The following is a 23,965-nucleotide window of genomic DNA, read 5'->3' as shown; positions in this document are numbered from 1 at the left end:
GTGGGGACCTCACACGTGCCAGCACCGTGTCCTTGTGGAGCCACCAGCCTGTGACACTCGATGCTTTCCAGCTAAATCAGCAGCTTCCCTGAGAAAAACTGCACACTGGAGATAATCAGAGCAGGAACTGCCTCTGTCTGCAGCTAATGGGTGGGAGATAAAAGTCTCCCTCCTCCCTTTATTCATCCTGCTGTTTGTAAAACCTTATCATGATTTTTTTCCAATTGTATTCCCAACAAGCCATCAGGTAAGAAATAGTGTTTGCCAGTCCTGAAGAGAAGTAATCTTTGTTGGCAATATTTCTCAGGGAATAAACTGCTCAAATGAGATGTGGGAGGAAATTTCCCCCCCAGACAATTCGAGGAGCTGTGGACAGGCAGCAGATGAAAGGTGCTGGGTTCCTCAGGCCGTGCAGGGAGCACAGGCAGTGGCTTCAGCAGCTCTGGGTCCAAATGGAAAATTCATTTCTTTCTGAGGGCATCCAAAGTGCTTTTCATGCTGTCCTTCCTTTAAACACTTGGGATTTAATTTTGCTGAGGGATGAGAAGTGAGTCTCTAAAGGAGGGAGCTCTCCCAAGGCAGCTCCTGAGGCAGCTGTGGGGTCACAGTGACCCTTCCAACATCTGTGCTTGACCACAATATTCAATGTTTTTGCCCTTCACTTGGAGCAGGAATCAACCTCCACAAATCAGGAGTTTATTAAGGCAGACAGCAGGATTTGTGCTGGCAAATTCAGGGTGGAAAGAGATAATCTCTAAGGTCCCTTCCCTTCCCTTCCCTTCCCTTCCCTTCCAACCCAACCCAACCCAACCCAACCCAACCCAACCCAACCCAACCCAACCCATCCAATCATTCTGTGATCAATTTTTGCACTGGTTTTCCCCAGCATTAATATTTCTGATGACAAAACAAGCTGGGACAGATGTGCTCTACCTTAAAACAGACATGCTGCCTTAACAAGAGGAGGAAAATGGATGAATATTAAAATGGGCATCATGAATATTCAGATACTTTTGCAAATTAAGAGACTTCAACTGTGTCCTTGTCCTTTGTGCGTTTTGCACAAATATTGAAAGGGGAACTCTCTGAGGAGAAGCGTTCATCAGCACAGCAAGTTTTGAAGAAGGAACCCACTCAATCTACAGCAAATATGCACAACATGAATATTGTGTGTATTCACAGGAGAAAGATGATTCTGGGAACCTCCAATTAGCCAGCAGCTAATTTTCCTATGGTGTCAGGAAAGAACTAAAGAAAAAGGCTCATTTCGATAAATTTTTCAGCACTGATTTTTGACATGGGAAATACAAACACGAGAAAAAGACAAAGTTTGCCCATGAATTATTCCCTCAGAATTTTGAGGGGAGGGGATGTCCCCCGGAGCCAGGCTGGGAGCAGCCCAAGTCAAGTGTGCTGTAACCTGTGTGCAGGCAGCAGCTGGACCTGGCTGTGCTGACCTGCCTGAAAGCCCTGACTTGGGGCCCCCAGCTCAGGAATCTGCCTCATTAAATTTTAATAACCCCACCTTCATCTCTGCGTGCAGCCTGACCTGCTCTCGGGGTGTGCTCAGTCGTCACCTGTGGGATCCCAGAAATGTGGAGTTTTTGAGCTTTCCATGCCTGAAAGCACAGACAGCTCACAAACTCCACATTTCTGGGATCCAGCAATCACCCCCAGTGCCACATCTGGCTGAGGGAGCTGCATCCTTGTCTCAAAAACCCACAGCCACCCCTTTTCCCTCCCATCACCACTGCAGAGGATGCTGCTGTTGTGTCAGTGTCTCTGATGAGACATCCCAAACCCCACAGGTTTGCATCAGCATTATTCCCATTATCAATATTTATTTACCCTTTCAGGTTAATCATCACAGTGAAGGGACATGAAAACCTCTCTGTGTAATTCCACCTGGAGGCTTTCTCCCACACTGAAACATTGCACACTTGTCCAGTTTTGTTGGATTCCCCTCAGAGATGCCCAAAAACCTTCAAACAAACCCAATTCATAACACCCCCAGATGTGCTCATTTTGCTTTTCATGGCAATATGCTCTGAGGGAGGGTGGGAAAAACCCAAACAAGAAAAATTTCTGGTGTTTAAAAGTGGAGCTTTCAATATCCTGGCCTGTTTCTGACTTTTTATTTAACTTGGGGAATTTTTCAGTTTACAAAATGGCCCGACAAAGATAATTAGGGTAGAAATATGCCTGACAATTCCAAATGCTCCCTGTCAAGCATATGGGCTAACACCAATTTTTTATTAAATCCCTGGTTTTCAAAGGGTGATGCAGTTGTATTAGAAGCAGTGTGTAGGTGGCTCATTTTTCCCTCCTCACATTCCCTTTGACAGTAGTTTGAAATAATATTCATCAAACAGTATAAAAGAAGTCGAAAGAAATTAATTAAGCAACCTAGAAGGAAAAATAAGATGTCTTTCCAACAGGACTTGCATTATTCAAGTTTATAGTGCTGCACAGTGCAATTTTCTGGGAAGAAAAGGCAGGATAATGGTGTAACCCTGCTTGACTATGAAACAGCACATTTGGAGCATCACTGGTGATAAGAAAATTCTGAAACAGGAGTTGCTGGGAGTTTCCTATTGAAGATTTGCTCTGAATATCATGCAATATATACATATATAAATATATATTCCTCATATATCATTGCTGATTTCTGATCCTTTTCCTGTCTTTTGGCATTAAGGGTTGAGGGCAGAGATGGTTTAATTTAATCTTATCAAGTGAACAAAATCCTGCTTTCTAAAAGTCTCTGTTGTTGAGGGTGTTTAAACAAACGTTGTGCAGGTTTTGCCCAGCAGCCACACGTGGCACTGCAGGGCTGGATCCCAGCTCTGCAGCTGTAATGAGGATTATCCACGGGCTGCACACTTCATGGCACACTCCCATTGCACTCTGTGTGCTTCCACAGGCTCCTCCAGCTATCCCAGCCTCACTAATGCAGCTCTCCCCATCCCAAATTCTCACTGAATCCAACCAGTGTCACCACAGGGAATCCACCTGTGGCCTCTCCAGGCACAGCCCTGGTGGGAAGTTCTTCATCCATTCTATTCCACTCAAGTGCTGCCAGCTCTCCCTTGGTCACAATTCCAGCACTGCCCTTCCTGCATCCAGCCAGAATAACCAGAGTGCACCTGACATCCATCGGCCCCCCCAGTTCTAAAGGAATCCTGGTTTAACAGGAGATCACTCACCAAAGTAATTTCTAGGTATTTAAACCAAGTACCCGTGGAAATCCAAACGACTGGTTATGAAAACTTGGATGTGCAGAGCTCAGGATCTCTTTGTGACTGCTGGCAGCCTCCCAGCTGCTTTATTAAACACAAGCCTCAGGTGATTCTTAATTTCATGTTCACATTATCAGCTGCTCGGGGTAATATCACAGGAAAGGCCACGGATGTGACAGCACCAGGTTCTGTCACTCCCAGCGAATCTGCTGGGTACAAGGGAAGGATTGACTGTGATTTATCCAAGAAACTTCCCTACACAGCCTAAATCTTTCTCATCCCATGCTGGTTTTACCTGAGGATTAACTTTGTCCTTCCACCTACCTGGCTTAAACCCAGCAGCCACAACAGACACGGGGCTGTCAGCAGCAGGGCTCCAGCCCAACTAAACCCAACTCCCACTCCACGACAGCCCTGGATTCTCCTTTAGTGCCTAAATCCCCTCGGGCAAGTCTCCTAAGGCTGGGTTAACAGTGCCCTGTGCACTTTCAGGGCTGGGTGCTGCCTGGTCCTGCCTTCATCCCAGTGATGCTCTCCTGCTCTGCCTCCCCTGGCCCGGGGGAAAGGCTCCTTCCCAGAGCCCCTGCAAGGCTCAGCCTGTAATTGCTTGTAAACCACTTAGGCAGTAAGTGATACAGAAATCCAAGTGGTAATTGTAGCAGAGGCTTGAGATTAATCTATTTTTGGCTTGTCAGACCTTCTTATGGACCTGATTCAAGGCAGGCACTGAAAGCTGTAAAGTGTCCAAAAAGTGACAGGAAAAAATAGTTTGATTAAAACCATTCCAGAGGCAAATCCAATCTTCAAGACACTCTCTGAAACCTATGGGTGCAGAGGAGGCACTCATGAACATCATCTGGGCAGACACCTGGGAAGAGCCACAAAAAGTTTTGTGTCAAAAAAAAAAAAGTGCTCTAATTTTGGATTCCCAAAGCAGAACTGTGCAGGGAAATTCAGTGAAAAAAGGTAACAGGGTCTGCCAAGAGGGACAGGCAGCTTGTCCTGATCCAGGAATCAGGGCTCTGATGACTGAAGAACATCCCACAGGTTCTGTTTGGCTCACCTGCCCTCAGGTGACACCGTGGCATGGTTGGACACCTGGACTTGATGGCCTTAAAGATCTTTTCCAGCTGTAATGATCCCAGGATTCTCTGACTGCCAGATGCACTGTTTGGTGTGACTGAAGAGCATCAAAATTCTTGGTTTGTCTCTTAATCTCCCAGAGATGGGAGCAGCAGTTCATTATTAGGAACTGGAAACATCTTCTTTCCCCACGGAGCTGCAACATCTCCAAACTTTCCAACAAATTCCATTTTCCACAGCCTCAAGGTCAAGATTACCCTTTATTATTTTTTCCATCATTTCCTTCCCATTTACTTTGGATTAGTGGATGTTCTATCAATAAGGACTAATGAAATTCCAGGCCAATATAAACTCTGCTCTACAAATGATTCTTTTTTCATACAGACTTTCTGTGAAATAAAAAGTGACTGATGCCACAATATGCTTTAATTATTTTCTTCATAAACTACCAAATTAAATTTTAAGAAGCTGGAGATGTTATCTCTTATTAAATTGGGACTGAACTCAGAGATGTAACTCTTAATGAAACTTTCCATACCAGAAAGGTTTTTTTGTAATGTGAATAATTTTCAGCAGCTTGCCATATACAATATCTCACCAGAGCTTATGATTTTCACATTCCAGCCCTGCCATGGGCAGGGACCCCTTCCCCTATCCCAGATTGCTCCAAGCTCCATCCAGCCTGGCCTTGGCACTTCCAGGCCTTTCTAAGCCCCACCATTATACAGAGCCTTCAATATTTGAGCTGGGATTTTCTACTCACTGTATCAGGAAGTTTGTCCAAAAAGCAGCACTGAATATCCCAATGAATATCCCACAGCAGCACAGGTCACAGCACACCTGGAAAACACAGATCAATCAACATCAGATTTATGGGAAAAGTGTTTTCATTAATTTAAACAGCAAGAAAATCTCAAATTATCAAAGAAAAACCAGAGGAAAGCTGGTGTGTGAGTAAAATCATGGAAAAGCCCTCCAAGATCTTTGAGCCCAAGCACTGCCCAAGCCTGCCAAGCCCACCATTAAATCATGCCCCAAAGAACCACATCTACACATTTTCTGAGCACCTCCAGGGATGGAGATTCCACCACCTCCCTGAGCTGCCTGTTCCAGAGGCTGACACCCTTTCAGGGAAGGAATTTTCTCTGATTTCCAATCTAAACCTCCCCTAGTGCAACTTGAGGCCATTTCCTCTTGTCCTGTCGTTGTTACCTGGGAGCAGAGACCCAGCCCCACCTGGTTACAACATCCAATTTGCTTTGGAAAACACAGTGATCAAAATGTGGCACATTCTGGGGCCAAGCAGCAAAGCACAAAACCCACAGAAGTCACTGGATCATATTTTTGGATCCTGCCTTAAGGGATGAAGAACGGAGTGAGAGATGAAAATGCTGCAGCTGGTGAAAAATCATTAAAAAGAATAAGGCAGAGATGAGGAAATACTGAAACTGCCGGGAGAAAAAAAGAAAAGGAACAAAGACATGGAAAAAAAGACTCTCAGTCTGCCAAAGTTTACACAATTTCATAAAATGTACAAATGAAGCAGAGAGGAAGGGAGGAGGGCAAAGCAGCCAGCTCCTGGTGATTTCCAGCCCCATGCCCAGCTCTGGGGGTGTCCTGCCCTCCTCCCAGGGCCCCTGTGCAATTCATTCCAGCTCACTTGGCCAATTCCTTCAGGTCACACTGTGACAGTCCCAAGGGCTTCATATCCATGTCCCCCTTTTGGCCAAGAACACCTGGATCCCTCCCCTCATGTGGAGTCAACCCCATCAGTCATCCACTCATGGACAGAAATGGACAGTCATGCATAGAAACACTGATTTTTTTTCCAAATGGAAATTTCTCTGTTGTTGATGGTAAAACACTGCTGTACGTTTTTTGGGGGATTTTTTTCCTGTTTAATTTTATTCATGAGCTGAAGTGACTTTGGGCAGTCACAAACCGATTTTTCACTGTGTTCTGAACAGATGGTTGTTCCAAGAATACCAGCATCCTGGCAGTGTCAAACAGCCTTGACCTTCCCAAGCAGAGCTGCAGACTTTTTGTTAGAAGGAAAGAAATAAAGAACTGCTCACATAGTCCCAATTTTCTTCTGGATTATTAAACACAGTGGATAATGCAGGCACAAACTGTGCTCAAGGAAAAGCTGAGATTCACCCTCAGAGAAGCAGGAATGGCTCCTGGAATCACTGGTGGTGCACAGACAACTCCAAGGTCACATCAGACCCCCCCTTGCAGCAGCAGGAGAGTGAAGAGATGTGCTGGGAGACCCCCACATCATCTCCAGCTCATCCTGCCCTAAGGAGCTGCTGGGATGGGCTGGGCAAAGCCCAAAGAAAAACCACAAAATATCCCAATCCTCAAGTTCAGGCTTTATCCAGCAAGGGTCTAGTTACAATTTCCCAGTTATAAATAACTGGAGTTCACTGTGAGCCTTCAGCACCATGGGCTGGCACAGCTTTGGGGACCTTCACTGACAGAGCCTTCAGAGGGAAGGCAGCTCATTTTGTTCTGCTTTTGAAATTTTTTTAGAGATATAATCCTATTTTTAAGATCATTTAAATATCATCTGTGCTTAGTTCTCCAGAAGCCACATAAAATTAAAAAAAAAAAAAAAATCCAACTCAATTTTACTGCAGTTAAATCCCCATGTCCTTAATCTCCAGGAAGAGAGAGGCTGGGTTCCTTCCTGGAGACAATCTTGCTTTTTTGGAACACATGAATTATTTCGTACCTGATTGGTGTCTATCAAGGCATAAAAACTTCGGGGGCAGCACCTAGGGAGAAGCTCCTGTCACGAGATCAATACCTCATTATGGATTAAACACAAAAGTTAAGCCATCCTTAGTTCCCCAGTTGACAAAGAGTGGCATAAATTCCACGCTGGCATTTGGGGGATTTTGTGCAAATTACTCCAATGACCTCCTGCTAAGAGCAGGTGAGGAGCTGTCACCCTTCCAGCCAGCACTGCCTCGGAGCTCTGAAGCATCACAGAGGGATTTGGGCAGAGTCCAGGGTTAGGCAGAGAAAGGGAGCCCAGCAATCCCAGCTGGCATCCCTTGCATGGCAGGAGAGGATTCCAAGGCTGATGCTGTGTGAGAGTGGCTGGGTTAAACCAGCTGGCAGCTGCAGCACTGCTCTGGAGCAGGAGGCAATTACAGATGGATCAAGTGTGAGCACTTCTGAGTGAAATCCCTTCCATTTGGAGGCGTCTGAAGTGATGGAACATCCCGGGAAAGGCAAATCCAGCTCTTCAGAGCAAAGCGTGCTCCTTGATGCTGCCTGCCCTGGGTACTCTGTGCCTTTTAATGCTGTGGAGAACCACTCATTACTCCTGTGACTCAGAGCTTTAACTAATTCCCAGCAAAGCTTTGGACCCAGGGAGAAGGAAGCTCCACTCCGAGGGTCAGCACTGAGCCTGCAGCAGAACGTGGGCAGGGGAACCAGTTTGGCTCCTCTTTTACATAAGGAACAAAATGGAAAAAAACAAAGGCTGAGAGGCTGTGGGAGCACAGGGGGAAAAAAAACCCAACCAAACAGAATTTAGATACAGAAATGCTCAGGGCACCAAACAGTGGAAGATTCTTGCTCTAAAAACAATGGGTGTGGGCAGGGGACACACTTGCCCCTAACCATGACAGAATATGGGGCTTTGTGCTTCATGCAACTGATGACAAAGGACAGGGCCTCCAGCCGTGCCACAGAAGGTTCAGGTTGGATATCAGGAAAAATTATTCACTGCAAGAGTGGTGAAACATTGGGATGGGCTTCCCAGAGAAGTGCTGGAGTCACCATCCCTGGAAGTGTTCAGAAAACCAAGCAGAGGTGGCACATGGTGACATGGTGGTCAAAGGTTGGAATTGATGACCTTGGAGCTGTTTCCCAGCCCTACTGATTCAATGATTTTATGTGTCCAGCTTGGAGAGAGAGAGATCCAAGACAGTAAAAATGCAGCACAATAAATGCAGCACCAATATTCCATGCTCTGCCTAAAACCCAGTGATTTTCCTGCACTGGTGTCCCCAGTTTCCCATCATTTCCCACTGCTAATTTCACCTCTTAATTGTTTAATGATTCGTGGAAAATAGGAGGAGTGATGAACCTCTCTTCCCTCTCAGCATGTGAGAAAATGAAACCATCCAAGCAATGATCCAAACTCCACTAAGTGGAAATTTGGCCCTGGAAAAATTCATCCTGGGTTTTTTTTTTTCTGCCTTCACCATTTTCCTTCAGCTGTCAGAGCAGTGAGATGAAATAACATCCTATATTCATAGTGCCATCTGCATTCCAAAATCTCCTACTGATCAATGCAAGTGTCCAAAGAACACTTCCAATTTGTCACAATAACCTTCAAAACTTGACAGAAAATCATGCAAGTTATTTCTTTCAGATCTCTCTGCATCTTGTGATTATTTATACTTTGCCAATACAATTCCTTTGCATTTCCCATATTTCTCAGAAGAACTCAGAGGTTAAAGCCTGCAATGGGTTTATTTTGCTCTCTGTGCTCCTGTTTTGTTTTTCTGGACATTTAAGAAACACTGGGATGACTGCACTTGGAGCAGGACCAAAAATGTGTTTGAAAAGGCTTCAAACTGACACATCTCAGAATATCAATAATCAGGCTGCTTTGCTCAATTCCACTGGTGCTGTTTTTCTCTTTTATAATGAATTTTAGTTGGTAGTGGGACCAATTGCACTAAAAAGGTGGGGTTTAAGCATCAAGCACGAGAACCCTGCCTTAAAACTTTCACTGTAGCCTTTCAAAGAGCAGAAAAACCCCATGAAATGCCAGAGCTCTGAATTTTCTGAGGTGCTCAGTGCATTTAGGAGTCAGGGGAGGCTCTCCACAGGCGTCCCCCGTGGGTGCTGTTGCTGGCACTGAGCTGGTGGGTGAAGCTCACCCTGGGGGTGCCACCTCTCCCTCTCGTGCACATCTGGCCAGCTGTGAGCGGCCAGCAGCATCTGCTCTGGCCACTCCCATCCCTTCAGTGAACCCCATCAGGGTGAGGAGGCAGCAAAGACATGGGAGAAATATATCCACAGCTGTGAACAGATCTGCAGCTGGAATCCAGCAGGGATCCAGCAGGGATCCAGCAGAGATCCAGAAGGGATCCAGAAGGGATCCAGCAGGGATCCAGGTGGGATCCAGCAGGAATCCAGCAGGAATCCAGCAGGGATCCAGCAGGAATCCAGGGAAGATCCTGATCTGCTGGGATCTGCTGGGAACAGGGACCACAGAGCTTTGTGAGGCTTTAGGGAGCAGCTTCCAAACCAAGGCAATTTGCCTGACACAGAGCATGTTTGAAATGCACTCAGCATTGGGAAATGCAGATTGCAAGTCTATAAAAAGCTCTGTTGAAATAACAACTCCAGAGCTTTACCAGGGACACTTTTCTAGGACACTGGGCAGAGCCCTGGGATGAGCTTGTAAAGGTCGAGCCATAAGCAACTGTCTGGACAAATTTTATGACTGGGAGCTAATAAACAAAATAGTGTAGGAAGTAGTCAATAGCCATTACCAACCACAAAAACAGATCCTGCAAAAACAACTCCACAAATCGCTGCTGGTGGCTCTGCTAAGAAACCCATCAGAGAATTCAGGGAACTTGGAGAACAAACCCAGTGGCTGCTGCTTTAAATTCTGCACTTGCATTAAAAATTCATCAGAGTATTTATAGCCAAGTTAAAATAAACCACCACAACACAGCCCCGGTGGTGATCACAACCTGTTGCAGGGGGGATGTTGGGCAGTGCCTTTTCCAGGAGCCGCTAAAGGGAGGAGGGAAGGGATGAGGAGGGGAGGGATGAGGAGGGGAGGGATGAGGAGGGAAGGGATGAGGAGGGGAGGGATGAGGAGGGGAGGGATGAGGAGGGGAGGGATGAGGAGGGGAGGGATGAGGAGGGAAGGGATGAGGCCAAGGTGCTGCTGGCAGGGCTGGGCTGGGGCGAGGCTGCAATGCAGCTCGTGTTTAACCTCCCTCTGCTGGAGCTGGGCAGCAGCTCCCACACAGGGAGGGAAGGACAGAGCCTGTGGTGGGAAGAGAATGATCCCAGCCATTCCCTGGACATTCCCATTCCATGGAGATGTTCCACAGCTCCTGGGTGAACAGGGCTGGGTGTGCAGGAGGACTCAGTGATGTGACCACAGTGGAGCAGTCGCTGCCATTCAGCCTCTTGATGGTCAAACACTGAAAAAAACCTCCAACACCACTCGGAAAATAAAGGTCCTGAGGAGTGACACCTGCTCGGGGCTGGGCTTCCACAAGGGAAGGTTTTTAGGATGAGGGTGGGCAGGGCTGGCACAGGGTGCCCAGAGCAGCTGTGGCTGCCCCTGGATCCCTGGCAGTGCCCAAGGCCAGGCTGGACATTGGGGTTTGGGACAGTGGGAGGTGTCCCTGCCATGGCTGGGGTGGGATGGATGAGCTTTAAGGTCCCTCCCAACCCAAATCCTCTGATCCACAGCTCCCACTCCCAGTGCAAACATCAAATTGAGAGGAGAAATTGGCCATTTGTTCAAAGACAACACACAAAGAAGGAAAGGTGACAGCCAGGTTTGGAGACCCCAAATTAACTGTGAGTAAAAGGTGACCTTTGCTGTAACTGCCTCATTTCTCATCTGTTTACTAAGAGGATTAAAAACCCCAGAGAAGAGCAGAGTTCTGGGAACCAGCAGGGTCCCACCTCCTGAATTTCACAGAGTTCTCTTAGTTCTGGTTGACTCCTCCCAGAGCATCCCCTACATTTATTCATTGAATTGTTGTTATAACTGAATGTATTGACAACAGTTGATAGGAAGAAGTTAAAGCTCACCCAAACACTGGGGGAAAAAAAAAAAAAAATCCATTCCCAGCTCTGCCCATTGCACAGCACTGCTGTCCTTAGGCTGCAAGGACTCTGAGACTGGAATTCTGCTTCTCTAGAGCAAAAAATGCACAAAATTATTCCAGAGAGAAGAAGCCAAGCAGACCTGCAGCACAGAAATGCAGCAGAGCAGCTCAATTACCAACAGTTAAAGCACAGCAGGATGTACAGTATTCTAATTGAATACACTCAGTTACAAGCAATAAATAAAATAAAGGGAACATTTGGAATGAATAAAAACATACCTTTGAATAAAATATATTCTCATTAGGAGAAATGATGACTGCTACAAAAAAAAAAAATCACCGAGCTACTTCTGTGGCAGGCAATTTTTAATCAAAGACAGTTCCATGCAAATTAAGGAAAGCAAATTTCTAAAGGAATAATAGTCTGCCTTAATAGTCCTGTCCTTTTTCCTGTATAGCTGCTATGGATGCTGTGTTATAATTGGTGCTATATGCTGGCCTTCAAAGCTTGTGGCATATTTTCCAAAGCAAGAATGTAAAATTAAAAAAAAAAAAAAAAAAAAAATTAGAAAATTTAGATTTTGAGGCAGTCCACAGAATGACATTCCAAATTTATAGATATAGATAGAAATAATTCCAATTAATGATCAGTGTGGAACACTGTCAGAGGATTAAAACTGCAGGCTCCTACCCTTGTACATAAAATTTTAGGGGCTGTGTTGGTCACAAGGATCTGCATTCAGAGCCTGTGCTGATCCCACAATTCTGCAAACAATTTTAGCTCTTGTTCAAGCTCCACCTCACCTTTTACAACCCCTCACTGAGGCTGAGAATTCCTGCCATGGGACCCCTCCCTGTGAGAACAGAGATTTTGTGTGAACATTGAATTTCTGGGGCAGCACATCTCCTCACATCCTGCCATGTGGAAAATCAACGTGGAAATTCATTCTCCACCAAGCACCAATGAATGGAGGAACCACCTGGAAATGGAGTTCCAGGTTGTCTTGGCCAGGGGAAGGATTAATTTTATTCAATTTTATTTCAACAGGCTCATTGCAATGATTCTGGCAATTTACTGCTGCCTGTGGGACCTGGGGGAACAAGGGAAATATCACAATGGGTTTTTTTTTTTATTATTTTTTCAAGTTCACCTTCAAGTTTTAGAAAATTCTTGGTTTTCCTCACTGGGAAAGAACTTAGAATTTTAGGGGAAATATTCCACAGTGATCCACAGCTCATAAAAAGTTTAGGTTGGAAAAGGCCTTGGAGATCATCGAGTCCAATCATTAATTTGCTAAGACTGAGATGTTGTTGGGAACAGGGGGTGTACAACGTGCTCAATAAAAATTGATTTTAATGATTAATAATGGCTGAGGAGTTCCAAAAGAGCATTTTTCCTGCTCTAAACAAAGTTTTGCCTGATTGATGGTGATACCTGGGAGGAGACAACAAGCTTTATTTATTTTATTCTTCTGCTGCCTCCACAGTGGTGCCACATCTTATCTATTACACAGCAATCAGCTGCTCCTCAAAATATTCTTATCAGAACAATGCAAATTGAAAAATATTGAAAGGAGATCCAGTAAAACACTGGGGAAAAGCCTCAGTGCATGTTGGGACAGGGAGTTTAAACACTTTCCTTGGATTTGTCCTCCAATTTACCATAAAGTTTATTTTAAAGTTAGCAGTCTATTTGGAGTTATGATTAATGGTTTTGAAAAGGCTTTCTTTTTTTTTTTTTTTTTTTTTTTCCCAGCTGCTCCTCCCAACAAAGGATTTAGAATTAATTCACATCATCCAACTCCTTCCTTAATGGATTTTTAAGGTCCACTGCAAAGAATCAATCAATAGGAGGCTGAAAGCTCTGGTGTGTAATGCATCCAGCCCCAGCAGAGCAGGGCAATGATCTTCATCTGCATTAATTGGAATTATTTGCAGTGATTAAGAAAAGCAAAATCATCATTTGCATTCACTCAGCTCAGGATACAAAGATAACGACTCAAGAAGTTCCAAAAGTTGGAGTTTTGTGGCGTTTTAAGAGGATTTTGTGACTCTTCCCCCAGCAGTGGAAATGCTGCTGCACTGAATGTGTTCCTGCCAGGGAATATCTCATTTCCAGGGCACTGCTCTCAGGACAAAGTGACATTTGCAGGTTAATTTTGGACCTGGAACGACTGCACACTACACTCCTGGAACTGGCAAACAGAACAAGGAAATTCAAACCTTTCCATGTATTTCCTCCACCTTTTTTTCTGTATTGATTGTTTTCTTTTATTGACAACCATTAAAGAAAATTAACTTTTTTTTTAAATTTCAATTTCACTGGTTTTTGGGGGTTTTTTTTCATAAATCAAATGAAACATTTTTAAAAACCCCAGCCCTGTGTGCACAGAGAAGCTGCCACTGACTGAGCTGGAATGGGGTCAGGGCAGAGATGAAGATTTTTGGGAATGACACCACAAAGAGTTGGACAAGCTGGAAAAGTCTTTTTACAACACCAATCCTTTGGAAACACGGCCTTTTGAAACTTTTCAGTTACCAAAAGAAATAACAAGAATTTGTCACTTCAACAGCCCCTAAATAACGAGTTCACTGCACAGAATAAAACCAGCAATCTGTAAAATTCTAAAAAATAGTCAGGTTCTAAAATAACAACAATTTGGAGAACTCTTGAAGTTAAAAAATATTAATTTCTCCTTTCATTTTGATTTCCAAAGGCTGCTTCCCACTGATTCCATTGCTCCAGGCAAACACAACATCATTGCAAAATCACACATTCAAATTTGGACAACAAAAATCCAAAAGTCTTTTTTTATTTTTCCCCTCTGATTCTCCAAAGAGGTGACAAGAACCCCACACTTTTTAGTGAAAAAACTTTTTCTGGAGAAAATTCCTCTTAAAAAATAGCTGTGCCCTGAAAGATGCATCGAATTCCTGATCTTGAAAGTCCTAGAGAGGGCAAAGAACAGCTGTGCCATGTCCAAGGAATCAAAAAATAGCATCAGATATTTCATGTGAGCAATATCCAAAATTTATCTCTTGCAGCAACAATAAAATAGGTTGAGATGTGGATGGGATCGAGCTAAAGGTCTGAGCTGAAAAATACAAACCTTTAGGGGACAGCAGGGGAAAAAAAAATGGAATTATTGCAAGAATTAGTTCCTCCTGGAAACAGAGTCAGCATGTGCAAAGATGAGGTTTTGCTGTAAGAGCCTGGAGTTTGTTCCTGTTATTGCTCAAGGACTTTAAGGTGAAATTCAATCAATGGACAGGCAAATATCTCCTCCCTGCTCAGGAACACACGAGTCCTGCCTGGAGCTCTGAAAAGCATCAGCATTTTCCTTCCTGCTCAGGCAACAGCTTGAGAAAGGGGATTTTTGGCCAAAGTTGTATCTGCAAAGATTTACAGAACAGCCACTGCTCTCCAAATATTTACAGCATCTAAATATTCTTTAATTGGCTCCTTTTCTCTGCTGACCTGCGTGGTTGCTCACTTGTTATAATTAATTATCTGTGGAGCACAATTAGGTTTTTTGAGAGGGATGAAACAAAAGCAGAAAAAAAAAAAAAAAAGCTGTTCCCTGGTTATCTGCATTTACCCTCTGCCCACCCAGGCTGCACCTCCCTCTCTTTTGTCCCTAACACATAAAATCCTGCAGGTCAGGAGGCTGCTCAGCAGAATATAGGTGGGCAATCTATCAGGAGCACAATAAACTATGAAAGGCAAAAGATGCTTATCCAGCAGGGCTAATCCTGACACTGGAGCTCCATTTTCCATCCAGAGCTCCCTCGTGGATGCTGCAGCGTTGGTCTGAAAGATTTTGTGGTAAATCACAGAGCATTTTCACAGGGGGGAGATGAGACAAATAATCCTGCAATAAAAATGCAGCAGATTTTGCTACCTGGGCTATTCCTCTTTCTCTGACACGACTTTCACCCCAATCCTTTGGCAAATGAAAATCCACGCATGAGCTTTCACTGAAAGGATCACACGGCATCAAATTCCACTTTAAAAAAGTAAGGAATGGTGCCTTTTCCTGCTGTTTGTGCTTATCTCTGTAACAGATTATCATCACAACAGCCTGGCATGGGCTGTCCCACAGGGAGCTGTCCCTGGGAATTCTGCAATGAGTTCTGGACGTTCTGCCCACCCCTCTGGAGCCTTTACAGGAGATGAATTGGCTCCGGTGTTTATGTAAATAGGGAAGCCAAGACTCCTGTGCATCCTCCTCCATAAATTAAAAACAATGCTTTCCTGCAGTTATGGCTGTAAAGGGGAAATAGACCTTGACTGGATGTAATGAGGCATTTGTGTTTGCAGTAACCAGAATTTACTGTTACTGCTCCAAGAACCATCACTCCTTGTTCAGGCTCTTAAGTGACAATAAGTGTGGCTAAAATAAATTCTAATGAACACTCCTGGGTCACCTTACCGAATTTATGGGGCATAATTTGAAATAACTGTGGTCTTTGGGGCCGTGGGGAGCAGCTCCAGCTTCTGATTGCCCCCCTCAGGTCAGACACAGGTTCAGACACAGCAATTCCTCAGGAGCCTGCGTTTGGAAAGGTGACCTGCAGCCGAGCTTTGGCTCTCTGGGAAAGCCACAAAAAGTCATTGGAGTGATGGCAAAGGGAGCATGAAGTGCTGCTGTGTTTGTCTCAGAGGAGGATGTTGGGTGAGGCTGGAGCTCAGTGGGTGCTGCCTGTCAGGAGGGGGAGGATGGAGGATCCCAACCCCATTGGAGTCTTTACCCTCCCAGCCAAACGGGTTTTGGGTGGATTTTCACTTCAAGGAATTCCCTCCAAAGACTGAGCTGCAATTCCTCTCCCGTGTGCTGGGCAGTGAAGGAGCAGAGCCCCCCCATGGATCTCAAAGCTGAGCAGTGCAACCCAAAATTTCAGTTCAATAAGTCAAGAAATCCTGTTGAGTGCAGGAGACAATGGCAAACCCTCCGTTTTCCCATTCCCTCAAAATCCATGACGGAAGCAGCTCCCAAAAAAGGTGAGGACGTTTTCCTTTCCAATTAAAAGAATGCACTTACATAACATTCCTGCTTTTCACTCTATTGTGCCTGGTCTTCACTTCAGGAGCTTATCTGTGTGATCCAGATTTCTTTATCCACCTTTGTATCTCATTCTAAGGGAGCTGGACAGAATTTCAATACAGGACCAGAGTGCTTTTTAGAAAAGCTTCCCAGCCCTATTATATGTCTGAGCAGTGGGTATGGGGTGCAGACCATTGTCATGCTGCCCTCCTTCATCTTCCTGAAGTGAAAAATAGAAAAATGCTTGAATTTTTAACCTATTTTTTGAGGAAAATAAAAGCCTGACCTCTGTACAGTCTAAAGTCTAAGCTTGACATAATGAGTTATTATTTAATTCTTCTGTAGTTAAGGGCCATGGGATATTACACAAAGAAACCTACTCATCACAGGAGCCTTCATTATGGAATGTGCTCTTCTATTTATTAAAAATAATATTAACACTGCTGCCTATTTATTTAATGCTTTTCCACTTCAGAGCACTTTTTAGGCATTAGCTAATTAATGTAATGACTTGGGATATTTCACATGGGTCTGTCCTGGGCAGAGCTGAGGGAGGGCTCTGTCCAGGGCAGGGAAAAGAAATTATTTGTGCACTGTGGTCTCTCACAGGCAGGTCCTCACCTCCAGCCCCTCTGGTTTCCTCAGAGGGGTCAGGGTGAGCCCAGGGCTGGGCTGGTGCAGCAGAGGGGAGGCAAGGTTGAAAAATTGCTTGGGATGAAAATTCCCCACGTCAGTGCTCAGCACCTGTGATCCTGCACAGCCCAGATTGCAATGGAGCCCTTCAAAACCAAACCACCTTCACCTGTGCTGCTAAAAACAAGGTGACATCCATGAAACTCATCACCTGCTCACTCATTATGCTTGTCTGCAATTCCTCAAACATCAGCTCTGTGATTTATTCACTCATCAAAACCTCCAGGTCCATTAATCACATCAGATCTGGGGATAATTTAAAATTTTAGGTGCAAAGAAAAGGCTTGTTCCAACTTGCCTTATGTGTTAGGAAAGGGAAAACTTTGCTTTAAACTTCACCCCAGTTAATAAAGCAAGAACTCGGTGTGTTTCAGGAACTGGATTCAAGTCTAGTTTGTTGAATATAAAACTTTCTTCCAGGAGAGCCCTTGGAATGGAAATTAGAATTATCATGGGCTTGGTGTAACGCTGTCCTTGTCACAGACCTCTCCAGTGACCCTGGTTTAAGTCATCTATTAATGATAATTCTCCAGTCCCACAAGCCAGGATTTCCTGTAATCCCCCCATGAAGGGGTCCCTGCAGCCCGGGGCTTTCTCTGACTTCCACCCACCACTCCCAACTCCCTCTGGCCATCTCCCCCTTCACCTCAATCAGGCTCCAACTGCAAAAAAATCCATTTCCAGCAGCACCATTCCCAGCTTCCTTCACACAGCAGTGATGTGCTGGAAGAGGATCCTGGCAGTTGAGCTGGAATTTCAGAGTGCTAATCCTTCCCCCACTGTGACAGTGACAGCAGCAGGACCTCAGGGAACCTTGCTGCTTCCACCCCTCCGAGTTAACCACATGGAAAAATTCCAGCTGGCTTCTGTCCAGGAGGATTTCACTCCTAAACACACTTACTCCCCTGAAAAATATTTTTTTTTTTTTTCTGCAGGGAAATAAAATAAAATGAGGCACTTCCAGCACATAACTGCTTAAGATCATCTATTTTCCTTCTTGTTCCTGGCTGGAAGCAGCAGCCCAAGGGAAAAAGCTGCTTTTCCAAAGAGCATCCTGAAATTCTTAAGTGCCCAGAGCATCCCCCCTCTCCCCAGCTCCCCAGAGAGCAGGTGGGGCAAAACCCCAAGGATTTTCTGTTCAAAATGTGGCTTTTTGGGTTACTGCCAGTCTCCAGGTTTTAAACAGGAACATTTTGATTGCTTTAAAATGTCTTGCTGTTGCAATTTGTTTAGGGAATGTTTGACTTTGTTGGGTTTTTTTTTTAATTCTTTCTTCCAGTCTCTTTATTTTTGCCTTCACTAAAACTTCACTTGCAGAGCAGGAGGATAGAAACCAGCACAGTGTATTTGCATAAAATGTACAAATGTTTTCACCTGCATCTGCATAATTAACAACCATTAACAAAATATGGGACCACAGCTCTGCAAAATGCACCTACAGACTTCTGATGCCTCTTTTTTTGCAGTATTATTTTTTCCCCAAACCTCACTTGGTGCCTTGAAACAAAACAGGAGAATTACAGCTCTTCAGAGCAGCACTGACACCACCACCACTTCCCAGCATCATTTCCTTGGAAACTTCTGGTACCTGCACACTTTTCATTCCACATCTCTTAATTTAGACTAATCAGGCCTTGCAGCAGGATCCTGGAAGATTCCCCAAATCATGACAATATAATCACTACATGATCAAAAGCCTAAAACACGAGCCATAGCCTCCAGCTATGGGGAAGGCAGCTACAAAACCCATCAGACTCGGAGCCATCCTGCAATTAATTCCTCTGCAATTAATTCCTCGTGGCCCCGGCTCTGAAGTCAGTAACTGGGAGCAAGATCCCACTGAACATGAAAGAGATTATTTGGGATTAGCAGGAGAGGCTGCAGTGCCCTTTGGCCCCAGTGAATATTAAACATGAGAGCTGCAATGCAGATTAGAAGGTTCATTTTAAGCAGCCTCGTTTATGGCCTGCTGGGATGTGGATCTGTAACTCTGCCTGCTTTGGGTTCTTCCTGGTTATTAATTGTTCTTTTCCACTATGGAAACTCCATCAGATGAACATACAAGTTATTTTTTTTAAACTCTTTTTAAATCAACACGTTTTTGCTTCGGGATTTTACCAGTGTGTTCCTGGGCATTGATTATTTTTGGCACCTCCACAGGGTCAGTAACACAGAAATCATCATTGTCAGGCCCCTGCCATAATGAACAAGCAGTGCTCTGAAATGAAGAACACACCAGGGAAAAGCCACTCAGCTCATCAGGGATGTTCTGGTGCCTATTGGTACAATTTCCAAATAAATGAAAAAAGCCTTCAGCAACCCAGGGAAAACACCAACCACGTAAGGAATGGGATCACGGGGCAAAACAATCTTGCTTCAACTTTACTTCACGAGTAACTAACGAGATTTTGTGTCCTCAGAACAACTGCGAGGGAGGGACCCTCAACTGGGATCTCCCTCCTCATTTCCTAAATTTCAAGGAGGTTTCCACCTTTGATTCCCTAATTCCATGAAGCCGGCTGGGGAGCTGGGATCAGCAGAGCCCAGGAAGGGGTTAATGAAACCCCCACCATGTCCTGATCATCCCCTGCAGCTCCAGCCAGGCACAGGGAGCAGCTGTGGGGCACAGAGCTCCCGGGGCTCAACAGCTGGAACAGCTGGAGCAGCTGGAGCAGCTGGAGCAGCACATGCTCCGCAGCTCCTGGGATGGCTCCTGTCCCCAAATCCCGAGGGCTCTGCTCTCCTCGGGAAGTTCCAGAGCAGAAAGTGCTGAAGAAAAGCTGCAGCATCCCCCAGGGGCTCAGCACGCCCTTCTCCCGCTAATTGCTAATTGTTAATTGTTAATTGCTCGCTGCTCCTTACTGGGGATGGGTGGAAACCCCGGACACACAAAGGCCATCGTTAAAGCCAGAGGCTGTGGCCACACAAATCCTGGTTTGCAGCCACATCTCTGAGAGCCCAAGATGATATTCACATCCAGAAAGTTTGTTCCCACTGTAACAAGTGTGTGGAAAGTTTGTTTAATGGATTAGAGTGGATAATTCCTCATGCCCCAAAAATATCTTCAGTTTTTGGGCACCAGAACGATGGCCTCACCCAAACTCTTCTGGAATACTTTGCTCTGGTTACAAAGCAAAAAAACAAACAAACAAACAAACAAAACAAACAAACAAACAAACAAACAAACAAACAAAAAACCACAAAAAAAAAAAAAAAAAAAAAAAAAACCAAAAAAACAAACCAAAAAAACTCCTCCAGGTCTTTTATCCCCTCTCAAAGTACACGAGCCAATCTTTTCCTCTTTTCAGCTCCACTCCAAACCCGTGTGCCACTCCCCCTCCCAATGTTGATAGTGATCTAAAAAAGATTCAAATTGGAAAATAATATAATTATGCTCCTTTCTTCTTCTCTGTGTTTGTATTCGAAGGCTTTTAGAGGAAATTTTTAGATCTATCAAAGTATCTGGAAATGCACTAATTATTTCAATGATGATACGATCCCAAGTGGCAAAGTAAACATAATTACCCATATTAATAGAAAACAAAATCAGCAACACTTCAAGGCTCTGTGGGCTTCAGCTGGCAAATATTGTCACAGTCGATCATTTACCACAAAAGCACATTTTTTATGATTTTAAGTAAAACCCCACCAATTTAACCAGGAACCTAAACGACCTTGTCTCTCAGGATCTGCCTTAGTGGGAAAACCTCCGTGTGAATGAAAAGCCCCCAGATTTTATAGTCAGATTATTTTGACTTGGTTGTGCCCTGCTTTGAAACCCTGCAGCTGTGTTTTCTTTTCTGAACTTTTCAAGCAAGTTCTGGGTGTCACAAACCTCGGGTATGGTTGTTAAAAAGCTAAGAAAGAAAGTGAAAGGATTTCACTGATTTCACTTTCTGCTGAAAATCCTCCTTTTCAGGGAACTGAAGGGATATCACTGGATCTTTTGTCACTTTTGTGAGCCTGTAAAGGTTTGCTTTAAGAAATATAACAAAAAGAAAATAAAAAAGGAATACCAAAATACACGGAATGATGATTTCTCCCTCTCTCCTCTCTCCGGGGGCTGTTCCGTGTTTCAGGGCTGTATTTACCTCTGCCTTTGAAGCACGGGGAGATTTCCCTTCCATTCAGGGAGCACCTCCTGGGGCGGAGGGGCAGCTTTTGTTTCCCAGGAGTGAAAGAGCAGCGCTGCCCCTCGGGAATGTCACAGGGATGGAGCAAGGGACAATCCCTGGGGACATTCCCCAAACCCCTGCCCTGGGGACTGTTGGATCCCAGAAATGTGGAGTTTTGGAGCTTTCTGTGCACAGACCCCCTAGAAAACTCTGAAACCTTGGAGAAAGCTTGGAAATATGGATAATGAGTTAGAAATCACCAATGTGCAGTGGGTTAGATGTGTGTGTTTTCACTGGGTCATGAGTTTTAAATTTATAGTATAGTGGTGGATATGGGACAAGATGGAGAATTTTGGGTGGTGTCTTTTCTTTGTTCATCTCCTTCTTCACAGAACTCAGGCAGTGACCTTTGGTTGGTCAATGTCACTCTAAGGGTGGTGGGAATCTATTATTGGGTCAAAAGGATAAATAATAAAGGTGTTAAACTTTTATTGGTTTGTTTAGCTTTAAAAAGCCTTAAAACACACTCATCTGGGGCCATTTTCCCCACTTCTAGCCAGGAGCTGGAGGTGCTGTCACACTTTCTGTAATTTCTGATAAGATACAATAAACATCCAAGCCCAAACACGAAAATCACTCCAATCGTGTTTCTATTAATCCTGGCTCTGCAGAAAACCAGACAAAACTGATGACAAAGCACTAATAGGTGGTGCCAAGCCCAGCACACACCCCCACAGGGACAGGGGGCAGAAGGGTGGACATGGAGCAGCCCCTCTGCTGCCACTGCCACCAGACACCTGAAATGAGGAACCCCTGGCAGAAGATTTCCTTCAAGGTGGGAATAACTGGCAGGGACACAAAGGCTGGAATGGGGAGGGAAGCAGGAGGCACCTGTTGGGTGATAACTCCAGTTCTGCAGCCTCAGTGGGAGAAAGGACCTGCCCTCCCTGCCCAGGCTCTGTACCATGCTGCTGGTGGCTCCTAAGGACACAGAACTGCCAAAAAAAAAAAAAAAATAGAATTTGCTCTTTTGCTGCTAATATAGTTTATTTTAATTCTTCCCCTTTTGGCTGTGGAAAGGGTTGGGTGGCCACAGGAGTCACCAGACATCACCCACCACCTTTAACCACTCTGTGCTTCCCAAGGGCCAGGGGCAGTGCTGGAATTAGCATCTCATCACCTGGCAGTATCACTTATCTACCTTATTCCTGAAGGTAAAATGCAATTAGGAATTTAAATGATAATTAAATGAAAACCTTTTAAACCTTGATTTGAGTATTCCCAATTTTCACCTTCCTTCCCTGGGCCTCCCTGCTAAGCTGTCTCTGCCACGGCCTCTCCTTGCAGTCTACTTTGGGTTTAGCATTAGGTGATGAAGCATAAAATGCTATTTAAATACTATAATTTCAAGAGCAAGCAAAGAACATCACATTTATCTTCACTAACCTTGAATATGCCTGTCCCATCTAATGAAAAAAGTGATTGAAGGGACTTATTTCAGCTTACCATCCCAAGGCCCCCATAAAAGCTGAATGGTAATTTAATTAGTTTCCTTTCTGGTGATTAACTAGGAATTCCTGATCATTTAATCTGAGTGCACTTTGATTCATTAAGTATCTGTTTCCATTCTTTCATGAGGTGATTAAATAGCCCAGCCCAGGAACTGCTGCTGGTATTCAGGGCTGCTGTGGCCTTTGAGACGAGCAGGTAGGAGATGTGCAGGATGGAGCTGCATTTCCAGAGCCTGCTGGGAGCCAGCAGAGCAGCTGAGAAATCAGCAGTTGGTTCGTTCAGCCTGGCACAGCTCCCAGGGCACGAGGGGAGCTGGTGCAGAGCCCTGCCTGCTGTGATGCTGCCTCTGCTTCGAGCCCCATCCCAGGCAGCAGAGCAGGAACATCTGCACCAAAGCAAGGCTGGCACTGGTGGCACCTTGGGGTCATTTAGATTCTCCCACTGCCCTCCTGACAGTGACATTTCTCCTGAGCACAGCAAGTCACTCACTCTGCTGATAAATCCCCCACCTTTGGTACCAGGGAGGCCATAACTGCTGGCCTGGCTCATAAAAAATGATTAAATAAATCTATTCTAGTGCTCTGAAGACTCAGAGTGCTATATACTTAACTTTTTATTTAGATTTAAAGCTTATTATAAAGGCTCTACATGCTCTCCAGACACCCATACCAAAAAGGAAACTCACAATCCATTCAAATGTTGCTTAGCACCATCATGGAATAAGAGAAGTTAAATTATCAGGCAGCTGATAGTGCAACAAAATATATTTCATCAACTCCACCCTAAGAGAAAACCTGAGTATCTGTATTGGGCAAAAGATACCAGAGTGGGTTTCTGAGCACAAATAAGCCATGGTTTATTTTAATCCATTATGCCAGAACGGTAAAATGGGATTTGATTCCTTGTATGAAAAGAAAAAATTAAAAAATCCAGCGAATGAACGGTGCCTCAGTTCTATTTTCATTTATTTTGACTCCCAGATCAGATGGGTGTAAAGATGGATGTAAAGATGGATGTAAAGATGGGTGTAAAGAGGGATGTAGAGATGGATGTAAAGGGAGATGTAAGGGCACCTGATCATCCTGAATGGATTCCAGGGACGTTGTCAATGCAGCCATACCCACCCCAGCCTGGCACTGCCACCCCTCCAAACCCAAGCAGCAGGAGGAACAGAACCCGGGGAGGAACAGAACCATTAAATCATCCTCCCAACCCTTCAGCTGCTCCCCACAGCACAGCAGTGCCTGGAGCAGCTTTCCCCAAGCCCTGCAGGTCACAGCTCTGAGCTCTGTGTCTGCCCCTGGAGCAAGAACAGCCCTGCCCCAGGAGCTGCTCTCCACCACAGCCCTGGGGGAAGTTCCAGGGCTTCCCTCAAACCACATTTTCATGTTTTGTGAGGCTGTACCTTGTGAGAAGTGTCAGGCAGGTCAGCAGGAGCACGCCACTAT

At 44.8% G+C, this 23,965-nt stretch overlaps 1 protein-coding gene across 2 annotated transcripts in view; it reads right to left on the bottom strand.

Moving 5' to 3' along the window:
• LOC148222457 (uncharacterized) overlaps positions 1 to 23,965 on the bottom strand; it is a 118,997-nt gene that overhangs the window by 49,446 nt on the left and 45,586 nt on the right. For both annotated transcript variants that reach the window (XR_015805954.1, XM_088171238.1), the window contains exon 3: positions 5,086 to 5,162. Coding sequence is in view for 1 of the 2 variants with exons in the window: in XM_088171238.1 (XP_088027364.1) it covers positions 5,086 to 5,162 (77 nt within the window). In the remaining variant the exon portion in view is untranslated. The remainder of the gene's footprint in view (positions 1 to 5,085; positions 5,163 to 23,965) is intronic.

The sequence above is a fragment of the Sturnus vulgaris genome, chromosome 11 (genome assembly GCF_052056855.1).
Source record: "Sturnus vulgaris isolate bStuVul1 chromosome 11, bStuVul1.hap1, whole genome shotgun sequence".
Classification (NCBI taxonomy): domain Eukaryota; kingdom Metazoa; phylum Chordata; class Aves; order Passeriformes; family Sturnidae; genus Sturnus; species Sturnus vulgaris.
Note: the sequence above shows the minus strand (reverse complement) of the source record. Positions and strands in the feature narration are given on the sequence as shown.